The sequence below is a fragment of the Synchiropus splendidus genome, chromosome 3 (genome assembly GCF_027744825.2).
Source record: "Synchiropus splendidus isolate RoL2022-P1 chromosome 3, RoL_Sspl_1.0, whole genome shotgun sequence".
Taxonomy (NCBI): Eukaryota; Metazoa; Chordata; class Actinopteri; order Syngnathiformes; family Callionymidae; genus Synchiropus; species Synchiropus splendidus.
The window spans coordinates 4,546,821-4,559,450 of record NC_071336.1 but is presented as its reverse complement, the minus strand read 5'-3'; the positions used below and the strand labels follow the sequence as shown (position 1 = coordinate 4,559,450).

At 42.9% G+C, this 12,630-nt stretch overlaps 1 protein-coding gene across 9 annotated transcripts in view; it reads left to right on the top strand.

Moving 5' to 3' along the window:
• The window catches only part of LOC128755622 (multiple PDZ domain protein), a 45,520-nt gene extending 39,215 nt beyond the window's left edge, over window positions 1-6,305 (top strand). For 7 of the 9 annotated variants that reach the window (XM_053859400.1, XM_053859402.1, XM_053859404.1 and 4 more), the window contains 13 exons: window positions 143-212; window positions 292-437; window positions 700-783; window positions 1,160-1,353; window positions 1,550-1,564; window positions 2,398-2,545; window positions 2,602-2,688; window positions 2,749-2,842; window positions 2,927-3,093; window positions 3,848-3,952; window positions 4,028-4,122; window positions 4,911-5,034; window positions 5,107-6,305. In XM_053859400.1, coding sequence (XP_053715375.1) covers window positions 143-212; window positions 292-437; window positions 700-783; window positions 1,160-1,353; window positions 1,550-1,564; window positions 2,398-2,545; window positions 2,602-2,688; window positions 2,749-2,842; window positions 2,927-3,093; window positions 3,848-3,952; window positions 4,028-4,122; window positions 4,911-5,034; window positions 5,107-5,253 — 1,476 coding nt within the window. In that variant the 3' untranslated portion in view covers window positions 5,254-6,305. The remainder of the gene's footprint in view (window positions 1-142; window positions 213-291; window positions 438-699; window positions 784-1,159; window positions 1,354-1,549; window positions 1,565-2,397; window positions 2,546-2,601; window positions 2,689-2,748; window positions 2,843-2,926; window positions 3,094-3,847; window positions 3,953-4,027; window positions 4,123-4,910; window positions 5,035-5,106) is intronic. The other 2 variants (XM_053859406.1, XM_053859403.1) reach the window with 1 other exon arrangement.
• The last annotated feature ends 6,325 nt before the right edge of the window (window positions 6,306-12,630 follow it).

The window sequence follows — 12,630 nt, the reverse complement described above, 5'->3', positions numbered from 1 at the left end:
AGTCAGTGCTTGTGTGGTGATCTCCATTTGATTCTTCTCATACCATTGTGATGTCAGATCATACACATGACAGCTGAATTAATAACTTAAAAGTGTATTGTCATACATATATAGACAGTTTTTACGCTGTTCTCATCTGTAGACAATATGCCAGGACCCAGGGCTTCCCTCGTTTACTGCTGTCACACAACCAGTGGTGGAGGTCACCACAAGTGAGTCCTGCATTCCCATCAAAAACAATTATAATTCTTCTCTTGGAAAAAGTGTCATCTGCGCTCTCTATTTCATCAGGTCACAGTCGCCCATCCAGCCCTTCCACTCTGACCAGTGACCCGGCCACCTGCCCCATCATCCTTGGGTGTGAGACCACCATCGACATCTCCAAGGGCAGCACTGGTCTGGGCCTCAGCATCGTGGGGGGTTGTGACACCCTGTTGGTGAGAGACTGAAATGAGAAGAATAGCCATGTCATTAAGTTTAATCTCACTATCTCAGGTGCATTTGAGGAGATAGATATTGTCCACATCAACCATGTTCATTAGGTTGTTTTTCCACCTCGAGAGTGGATCCCCCCACGCATTGGGGGAATAGTGTCCGTCTGTAAATGATCACTAGCACGACTTGGTTGTATCGTCATGTTGATCAATACATTCTCCAAACAGCTCTTCTTCACCATGTGCTCCTCTTTTCATCCCTTAGGGTGCAATTATCATTCACGAGGTCTACGAAGAAGGAGCCGCTTCCAAGGACGGCAGACTGTGGGCTGGAGACCAAATCTTGGAGGTGTGTGCTCTATGACCTGTGCAATGGAGTGGCATCATTAACGCATGTATTTCCAAAGTAGTCTGGTTGGTTCAAGTCAAAATGTGTCCTCATCAACGTTACAGAGGTAAACAAAGCAGTATGACATATTGTGGCGGAACTCTACACAAGTGAGTCTGAGTAAAGGGTGAATATATAGCAATTGTGGCAAATCCAATTAATGACCACCAATTTGTTAATGTATTTTCCTTAGCTTGTTTTTCAATCTGTGTAAAAATCTGGTGGTCTCTGTATTGCTAATGAAGAAACACCTGAGTATATGTGAAATATAATGTGGGAGATGTGCCTTTCATAAGAAACGGCCAGTACTGACTTATTGACGGGACATAAATCTCAGGTGAACGGCATCGATTTGCGTGCCGCCAGTCATGATGAAGCCATCAACGTCCTGCGTCAGACCCCACAGAGGGTCCAACTGACCGTGTACCGAGATGAGACCCAGTATAAAGAGGAGGACCTTTGGGACTCGTTTACCGTTGAGCTGCACAAGAATCCGGGTCAGGGTCTTGGCTTGAGCATCGTTGGCCGAAGGCAAGATATGTTTATTTGTTGTATATAATTAATTTGTACTCTCTTTCAAGATTGTTTCTTTAGAGTTTCAATTTCTTCAATAGTACAGTACATTGCATGTTTCCATTTCAGCGTCAGAACTTTTTTCATGTGTGTTGCAAGATTAAGCTCTACATTTGAGATATAAAAATAAATAAAGATATATGTTCTTTTCCAGGTCACGGGACCACAGGTAAGTTTTAGAAAACCTCTTCATATTCTAATGTTCAGTCCATTACAAGTGAATTGAGAATGTAGCGGGTAGTTCTGGAATGTTCTTCTAGCAGGCATCTCTTCACCGTAATCTGCCCAAGAGAGTGAGACGAGCGGTAAAAGATGAACTCAATGTGAAAGAAATCAGCAGAAAGCGCTGTGCCTCCGTCACTGTGGTTTCTGTGTGGAAAAGACCTTAATAGGATGGAAAAGTGGGTGGAAGGAAAATCAGTGGCTGGTACTTAGTGGTGAGGAGCATTGACAGCCAAGTATCTGTGGCTGGAGTGACAGATCATGATCAAGCACAAAGCAAGACTTGGTCAGCAATTTTGGAAGAAAAATAAACCCTAGACTTTTCACAGGCACAGTTATGATTACAGTTATGCTCTTACTCTCATCTCTTCAATGGCAATGACAGCCGTTGGTATTCCCATGATTGCCATCTCTGACGTGTCGTTCAGGGTGTCAACATCATCAGATGTACTGAAGGCACAGATGGGAGGTCAACCCTCCATCAAATGGAATATTCCGCCTAAGCAGTTGCTTGTCTAATGTTTCTGGAAGCAGAGGAAGGGTGCTTTGCAAAGTGTGATAAAGCTGCAATACAATTATTGCATTTGAAAATAGCATCAAGCATCAATACATTTGCATGGACTGGTCATCTAGCAAGGCATCACAGGCACCTTTTGCCTCTTTGACCTGAGTGAAGTGCACAGTGATCAACTGCATTGTAGAGAGGTTAGCATTTTCCCTCTGATCCAGCAAGCATTTCTGGTATTGAAACTTGATCCTTTCTCGCTGTATCTCTCTCAGGAATGATAGTGGAGTGTTTGTATCAGATGTGGTACAAGGAGGACTGGTGGACACAGATGGTCGGCTGATGCAGGGTGACCAGATTCTCTCTGTGAACGGCGAGGATGTCAGGTCGGCCACTCAGGAGGCTGTAGCTGCGCTGCTTAAGGTAGGCATCACGACTGTGCTGTTATTCTTCTTACTGAACTGACATAAACTTCATAGTGCTGCTTTGGGACCATTAAAATGGAGGTCGGGAGGTTTAAAGCCGGGCCCTACCACTCGGAGAGAAGACTGTCCCTGACTAGCCAGGTACTGTTTTTGAAAGCTTTTTCAAATCACTGTCTCTCTAATGGTTTTGAATGGTTTCAGACTAGTGAGACTGGCAGCTACATAGGGATCACTCAGTCCTGCTCAGACTCGAACCTTCCGGACGAAGCTGCAAAGCTTAGCAGTCATCAAGAATGTAAGAGTGAAGCTGTAGTTAACACCAAAAATGACTAGCCATTTTTATTTCTTTGTCATGGCTGCCATGTCGCACAAATTCCAGGTGGTCCATGTCCTCCAGACTCCAGAACTGTTGAGTTCACAAAAGGTCCGGGTGATTCTCTGGGCATCAGTATTGCAGGAGGGGTGGGCAGTCCTCTGGGGGACATTCCCATATTCATCGCCATGATGAATCCTGTCGGCCTTGCTGCACAGACCCACAAACTCAAGGTTTGAAACGTTTTGTCCCAGTAGCGCACAACTAACCTTAAATCTCAAATGTATTATACAAGCAGATATGAATTGTTACAACACCACTACTTGTACATAGGCCATTCTCTTAATGAACATGAAGGGTTTATAACATTAAAACCAGACCTACCTACTCCAGACAACAGCAGAAAACTAATGAAATTGTTGGGGTTACAACAAATTGTTGTATGTTATTAGTCCCACCCATCTTGAGATGAGAGACTCTGCGGTGGCACAATGGTATCTCTGTGCAGCATGAATTTGCCATTCCTCTGTTCATGTCAACACAAGGAGCTCATTCATTGATGTCGAGATATATGCTGATTTATATTCCTGCCTCAAAGACAATGAACAGCAACTCAACAGACCACGAACATTTCACTGCTACAGTTAACCCCTCATTTACAGCCATACATTTTGGCCATTTTTTTTTTGCTGTGAATCCAGTTGCTCTGAGTTGACGACAGAGCAAATAACCTGCAACCTTCTCGCTGCAGGGTGAGATTGCTAACCACTGGGCCGCTGTGTGACCCACAAAATAAATTAATAAAATGAAAATAACTGTCGACTTTTGGGTAATAAATTATTTCAATGTGTACAACGATTTGAAAGCAACGATTTTATTGTATCTTAAATGTTGGCCTATAATGCTATTGAAAACACTAATTGAACTGGGCACAACCCTCATGGTGGTTCTTGGAATCTTCAGTGTTTCTCTCTCTCATTTTGACAGATTGGTGACCGCATCATTAGTATCTGCGGAACCCCTGCAGAGGGTATGACCCACTCGCAAGCGGTCACTCTGCTCAAAAACGCAACCGGAACCGTCCAGCTGCAGGTCAACTGTCACACCCACGACAAACTTTCTTTCTTTGAGGATCACAAGCTGTGAGTGTTGTGTGTTTCCATGCAGGTGGTGGCAGGCGGCGACAGCACAGTAACAGGTGCAACTCACGAGCAGGCAGCTGTGGGACTCACGCCTAGCTGCATCTTCCAAGACGATCTCAGGTAACTGCTGACCACCGATCACTCCCTTTAAACGGAACTTAGTTATTTTCCTGATTACTTATGTTTAAAAGTAACCGTCAGATTGCAACTTACTTTTCAAGCTACATTTTAGCAGCTTCCGACAACAACCCTCATCCCCGGAACACAAAATTTGTAAGGCAATTTTGACGTTTTTAAGTTTTTAACTGTTTCTAAGTTAAGCAACCTAAGAACAAACCTAAACCCTTGTTTAAAGATATTTTTATTTTACTTTTTTATTTTTTGCCTCATACATCTCATCATAAAAACTGTATACCTGGCCATGTTTGGGATCATCATAATATCAGCTGTGTGAATATAGAGTCAATATTTTATATTCACACGTGTTGGACCTAAAATTACACGCAAGGATGCAGAACTACTGACAGAACAAAACAAAATCAAAACAGTCCCTGTCTGCAAGACGCAGGTGCCCAGGTGTCACCTGTTGGCCACCTGGATGTGTTTTGAAGACTGAGTGGAAGAAAGCAAAGATAAATATTTTTCTTCCAGCAAATGCCAAAATTAGTTACGCACACTGACTTGGATAAGTAACTTTAATCAATATAATAAATACTCATTACTGAAAAGAAAGTGGCTGCGTTACCAGCGTCATTGCTCTTTATCAATTCATCCCTGATTAAATGCTGGACTCTCTTCTTAAGCATGTCCTCTGAGCTGGTATCACTCAGTGGTTTGACCTCATCAGTATTTTCATTTCTAGAGGAGGTGATGGTCTACTTTTAACTCCAGTTCCGTTTCATCCTTAGCCCACCTCAGTACAAGACCATCGTCCTGGAGCGTGGCCCAGACGGGCTCGGTTTTAGCATCGTGGGTGGATTCAGCAGCCCCCATGGAGACTTGCCCATCTACGTAAAGACTGTCTTTGGAAAGGTTCGTTCTGTTGGACCTCTGTGAATGGTCAACGTTGGGGATTTTGCTGACATGCTGCTGATGTGTGTGAAGGGGGCAGCAGCTGAGGACGGTCGTCTGAAACGCGGCGACCAGATCATGGCTGTGAATGGGACACCACTGGAGGGAGTCACCCATGAAGAGGCAGTTGGCATTTTGAAGAAGACCAAAGGAACTGTTACACTCACAGTCCTGTCATAGTCAAAACTGTCAGACACACTTTGTACACTCAACCAGGTGTGGTCACTGCACAAGCACACATACAGCTTTTAGCCAAACAAGGTCAATGTGGAACACTGTGATCGCTCTCTTGCTTACTCGTCGATGAGTGCAAATATCAGTCTGGCATCTACTGCTGAGTTACTCATGTAAACCGGCTCTTCGTACTGCTCCGTAGCTTCACTCTGCTACCTCTTTATTTTATACTCATTTCTTCTATTTTTCTGACTCTAAGCTAATTTAGTGTTCATTAATATTTTGCATTACTTGGAAGCTGTGGACTTTGAAAACAACACAAAACGTCAGACATGAAGAAACCTGTCACGTTTTCTTTTATATTTCCATCTTTTCACGCAACAATTTTTCGTGCTAATTAACGGCAGAATGTTCAGAGTTGTTCGCTGCATCACTGCTAACAGTGCTGCTCTGCGACTCAGCCTCGCTCACACACATCTCTATTGTGACTTCCGAAGAGCCCCATGCTGCTTATTGCTAGACAAAAGATTCCTCTTTTAACTCTGAGTGCTCCCTGCAGCGACACAGACTCTTCTCTGAGTTTCAGCAGTGTTGGACTGCAGTCCTACTCACTAACTAGCAGATATGAAGTGCTTGTGAGAATTGTAAACACTGCACTGGTCACAGGTAGCTTTTTTTCAACAGATGATTTCTTTATCTATTTTACTCATCCTTGATATTTCGGGGAAATGCTGAACAAACTGCTCGTTTTGCTTCAATTTTTATTGATGTGCTGGACATTTATATGGATTTCATCTGTGAGGCTCCACTTCACATGAGAGAAAAGAAGATGTGAAATTCTGTAAGGAAAAAAAAAGAAATGATCCTAGACTGCTGCTGTATAAGCCTACCTTCTCATCACATTCTACTGTTTATCTGTTTGCTGATGTATTTCAGAACGAATCAAGTCTTAAAAGGAGAGGTGTGTGTGTGTAGCTCCTCCAACTGTGTGTCCAAAGTGTCCCATCTTGTGCAGGTCCTGCATGATGATTTATCTACAGTATTAATTAAAAGTGACCTTTGACATTCACACTCTGGTCTTACTCTGGTCTTTTGTGAAAGGAGAGACCTGTTTGCTAATGAACTGTGTTTTGTTCCTCTTCTGCTGCTTTAAGGACTCTTTCACATCCGATACGTCTATCTGACAGAACAAATCTTCAGATTCTAGTCATTTGATCCAAGCTGTTAAACCATGGCCTGCAGCTTCTATAAGAGGGTTCAGAGCTTATCGATCCAAGTCTTTTCTGGTCAAGTGCTGCGTGGCCAGGACTGATACGATCTCCCTGTTCTGAAATCTTGTGGCAGTTGATTTCAACCATAATCTTTGCGCCCCTGAACTGAGCAGGGTTGGTGCTGACTTTAAGGATTATAGAAGACACCTCATTGGTCATCATAAAATAATTGCTGGATAAAGGAGTCCAGCCCTTGTCTGAGTCTGTAAGTCAGGTCTCATAGCAGCAAGAGGATTCTCACCTGACTGCTACATCACGCATCTCTGAGCGGTGACCACACTGGAGAGGGACGTTGCTTTCCACATTCTTTCTTCAAGCCTCAAGTGAGGAACATAATTGGTGACGGACTGGTGAGGCTTCATCCAACAGTGTTGCTGTTTTCTGATCCCACCAGCTGCCACTCTCTGCTGTGGAACCTTTGGCTTCTAACAACAATATCAATGAGAACTTATATCGCCTTTGAACTCAGTGCACCACCTTCTGAGCTCAAAGCCTCACCAGCACGTCAATACCAGGAGGTTCAGTTTCGCCTTGCCGAGGGATCTATTGTGGACCAGAAATGTCAGCGACAAAATCTAGAAAATGGAAGCCGAGAAGAAGATACATCACATGCTGCTGGGTTGTAGATTGTTTAATGAGAAGTATTCTGTCCAAAACTGTATTGTAAATGTAAGTTCAGTTTCTGGTTTGTGATTGGTTGAGCTGTTTCCACCGAGTGGGGGAGGAGGTTTAGATAATTTCTCTGTTCATGTGAGCTCCACATGTGCTTTAAGTGAAGACAACAAGTCCAGACTGGTTATGCTGATCTCCCTGGACAATAAAACCCCAGGTGCTCTCTAAGACCGAGGGGGGTCATTGGGGTGCAGCTGCTCAGAGCATGTGGCTCCAGTGGCAGCTGCCGGACCTGCCGGTACAATCCATGCCTGGGAGGTGAGGAACTTGCCTGCATACAAGGCCTAACAAACTCCAGCGTGTTCTCCTGAATGGCCCACCGGGCCAGAACAAAGCCTTGTTCTTTTCATGTTTGTTTTTCCAAAGGTTACACTTGACTTGAATGAATAATTGGAAGCCTAACGTTTACTGTAAACAACACTGACTCTTGTGATTATAAGAAATGAAGACCTCTAAGATGAGTGGAGTTAGTGCACAACACACTAAAATCATGGTATTCCAACAGAATGATGCAGAGGCATGAGGTGTCTTATCTGTACAATCAGACCTGACATGCTGTTCCACATACCTTTCCTTTCTCTCATCAATCTAACCTTGTTTGCTTTCCAGTCAATTTGATTTAACATGTCACTAAAATCTATGTATCTATTATAACCGTTTTTTAAAATCCGTGCGATTCAAGTAACAGGGGTTGAAACGACATCACAGGTCTCAGCTGGTAGGATCTGTCACTCATTCTATCACAGCTGGTGCTAGGGTTCTACACAGTCAGAAGATCTGGACAACACTGACATTGTTGGAGAGCACTCAGCTGCTTCAGTACTTCACTTTGGTGAATTTATGGTCCAGTTTGTCCCCTTTGATCAAGATGACACTGTGTAAATGCCAATGCTATAAATGGCAAATGTCACGGTTGAGAAAAAGAAATCGAAAGATTTTTTTTTTAATATAATATAGTATACAGCAGTTCAGATAGCTTCACTGCTGACATTGGTACACCGGTATGTTATTGCAGCCCCCTCCTTTTCCTGCATTGTGGGAAAAAGTAATGACGTGTGTCTATTTTCCTACTCAATTCTTATTCAGATTCACCCAGGTGCAGTCTAATGTATAAATATTTTTACACAAGACTTTTCTCACGATGCATGGCTTTTCTGCTGTCGTCACTATTCAGAAAGAAAGTCGTCGGCACAGATGATTAAACCTAGAATCCAGTTAATATTTTGTCCTGTTTATTTCTATTTGTGGCATTTGTTTATCTGTTGTATATCCTATATTGTGTTTAATGCTGGGAATTTGTTTGCACTGTTTTTTCCCTTTTAGTTTATCTGATACTTTCAAAACAGTTTAGCTATTCCCATGTTGTATTTAAGCACGTAAATAGCTTGTTCACTTGCACTTCATTCTAATATGCTTTGCTGTTTAAGTGTTAAATATGAGTCTTTGTAAACTTTGTAAAATGACTGTCACTGGATGGTGGCATCACCGGAAAAGCAACATGCCGTGAGCAAACTTCTAAATATTTCTTCGACATTTTTGTGTATATGTGTGTAATCTAACCTTATACTAAGGTTAAATTACACACAGGTAGACTCTATTTAATCATTAGATCATTCAGCAGTCATCACGCAACCTCTGAAGGCAACTGGTTGCACTCAGAGAAAAGGGGGCTGAATACTTTTGCCACATTTTTCAGTTTTGTATTTTTAAAACATTTTGAAAGTCATGTATAATTTTCCTTCTACTTCACAATTTTGTGTCGCTTTATCTTGATCTTTCATTTAAAATACCAATAAAATATATTTTTGTTTGTGGTCAGAACGTGACAAAAAGGGGTATGAATACTTTTTCAAGTCACTGTATACCCCAACATAACGGTAGCCCCACCTTAAGGAAAAACGTAGTAGCTGAGAAAATTATTTATAGACACTGACTCTTCAACCTTTGATTGAGTAAGTCACCACTCGCTGTATATTCCGCTGTGGCGTCACTCAGCATTGTCACAGCCACATTATGCGAGAGAAATGCACCTTCTTGTGTGTAAAATGGTGACCATCGATGTTTCACAGGCTGAATGCGTGAGACTGAACAGCCCTGGCAACTGTTCATCAAAACTAAAGCATTATTTGATAAAAGCCAGTTAGATAGGGAACACATTGTTAGTACCTTAACTGCCTTGTCGATAAGAGAGGTAACCATGACTGTTTTGGCATCACATACAGAGTAGCGTCAGGTTCCCCCTCATGTCTGACACAACACTATTGACAGAGACAACATCATGGCTGTGGTGACACCAAACAATCCACCTAAGACAGCGATGTGGTGACACTAGTGGTCGGAAATGTTTGCGAATAGGAAGATACGTGTGAGTGGAAACAACCTGCTTTTGAATGTACGTGGACAATTCTGACTGCGAGCATGCAAGGGCAGGTTGTGAGTGAGATTAGGAAATCAGAGTCGTATCATATGCTAATGCGGTCCAATATGAGCCCAGAATAAGATTCTTGACCTGCCCTGACTCGTCACAACCTGATGAAAAATGTCTCACAGAAAGAACACTTTTCTTCATACCCATCTTTGAAGGGGTGTATGGCAGTTTGAAATGATTTACAATACCACTTCTGTGACGTCTAACACCTACTGTGCTGTGTTGCACTTGGACGGGGTCACGCATCACACATGCATATCGCTGTGTGTGAGTGTTTTGGCTGGAATGAGAATTTCCACGCTGGCTCTGTCACTTGGCTCTCACACTGTCGCTTACTCAACTCGTGCAGTTTTAGTCAATATCTAGACAACGTGGCTACTTGCTTCATGTGTTCTTGAGTTAACTGAGTCACATGTTAGGTGGATGTCAAAGGCTGTCGAAAACAAGAGTTCAATGTCTTTTGTTTTTCCTGCTCTTTCTCAAACGTAACATGTAAAAGCAACCGATATGAGGCTCTAATGAGGACAAGTAATGAGGGCAGTAATGGCCTCGTACTTGTCTGCACATGTGTGTCCTGGATTTGCCAAGCTCACTATTGATCTGTGTCAATCAACTCTAAAAATAACACCAGATTGATTTGTCAGGACGGAGGGCCTCTGAGCAACCACCCTGGTTCAGAAATGACAGCATTTTGAAAAAAACTCACACAGTGACCTCACACCTGGCAACACCATCATGGTGTGGCCGACATAGGGCAATAAATGTGGCAATAAAGTCATTCCTTCCATAAAGCGTCTCGACTCTGGCCCCTCACCTCATTGGGGAAGGCCTGCTCTTGCCTGCACGCCCATGTATTCACCATCAGTTCTTTCCTTCATGTAAACTTACCTGTCCATCCGTATTTGGTTCAGGGTCATAACGTAAAAACTCTGTTGGGAGAAATTCCCTTGAATTTCACTCTGAAGCCCTGTGACTCATATTTGTTGAAAGACACACGCAGGAACACACACTCACTTTTAATGACTTCATTGAGCAGTGAACCAGCTGAAGCTACCCACTCATAGAAGTGGCAGCCATGACCCTTTTTTCACAGCCCAATATTGGCATGACATCAAACTCAGACAGCATGTTTGGTTAATACCTGTTTTGTCTATAAATAAACTGCCAAAAACAGGTTCATATTTGAGTCATTATGCTATTCTTGACAGCCTCATGAACAAGCATTTATAATGTACTACATTATCTCTCTGGCGCTTGAGCCAACTATAAAAGCCATGAATCAACTTGACATATTTAGATGGACACCACAGAAGCAGGGTTATACAATGGTTGTTCCAAATTGGACACTTCGTCTCATCTCATGTCAACTGACTTGTCGTAACCTTTAGCGGCACTTGCAGTAAATCTTGACATGACATGCGTGACTACTCCTCCACTTGATTTATGAAGATGCCCTGCAGACAGCAAGGATGACCACGACTGTCAAGTTTGCCAATAACTAAAAGAGTTTTCTGTGCCTAGGCCACCGACTCACAGGGCGGTAGAGGAGACAAAGACGGCGCTTATCATAGCAATTGATTTCAAATATCTCAAACAACAATGAACAGGAGTCATCCAAGACCAGGGCGAGCCTGAGGCGCAGACCTGCATCAACCTGTTTCTCAACAGATTTATGACCCCACTGAAAGTGGATTGTTGTAGTGATAAAATACTTGAGCTGAGCTCCTGTCAGGGTGTGTATAATGCTGTGTCCGAAAGAAATGATGTTCTTAGGACATTCAAAATGCGCACTACCAACATTACATGACGCTTCCACTCTTCTTAAGGCACTGAATGCTGGTGCTGGAACATTGCAAGAATATACCGTTTGAAATGGTCAAAAGGTGTGAATAGAATACTGTAATCACACATTGTGTTTGAACCATTCACAAGGATTTTTGGCCTTCAGTTGGAAGTGCTGAGAGCCCCTGTGTGGCAGGATTTCAACACTGTTGTCAGCGATGTGCAAGACCCAGATCATCATTGCTTCTTCACTTGAGCCAAGCATCTCCCTCTTGTTTCTCCCTGGATTTGCTTGGCGGCTGTTCCTTTGTGACGGAATCTTGCAGTAATTGCATGTTGGAAGATTGCGGAAATGGAACTAAGGTTTCTGCAATTGACTTCAGAGTGTTGTGCAAAGACGTGTGAAACTGATGATGTCAATGTGAGCTTCAACTCTTCAGCTTTTATCTCAAGGCCACACCCATGACATGAATTTTTGTGGCTGTGAAAGCATGTTGCTGGCCCCAGATACAACTCATATGAGACGCATAAAGATATGTTCCTGTCTGTGTCTCTGTTTGTCACTAGTGCTTGGTCGTCTCTATGCAGACTTTAGTGCAGTCAATGCTGGCTGTGTCCATGTGACATCTTGCTGTGTTATGGTTAAGAGGACGGAACACTGTTGTTGAGGGTGAGACAGGAATGGTATTATATCACAGGGCGCTTGTCTATGGTCAGACGCAGATACATTTTGATGTTTCAAGCCTGGTGTTTAAATAGGACCGTCTAGTTATCCACATACAGGTCTTTTGAATAACTGACTTTAATGTAGAGTCGGCAGGGGATGAGCTAAAAACTAACTGAAACATGTATTGGAATGCATCAAGTTTACAAAGCGATACTTGTTACAGTCACTGAGGTGCCAGGGTAGACAGGGCCTTCAGACCTGCCTCACCTAGATGCTGTGTTCACTTTCATTCCTCATGTTGTATTTTCACATTTAACTATGGGATGTCAACCCTGAGACATCCCATAGTTAACATGTCAGGGAGACCCTGAGAAGGTGAACTCATAGGCAAGGTACCCTATTAATCTGAGAAGATCCATCCCCAGATTTAATGGCTCCACAAACATTCAGACAGAATGCTGTACATTTATCACTCCTCTGGCTCGCAGGCAAAAGTATGTGAAAAAGCGCTGACTCACAAGTGCACAGGCCATCATCCTGGAATAAAACCTATTTGGCGAGCG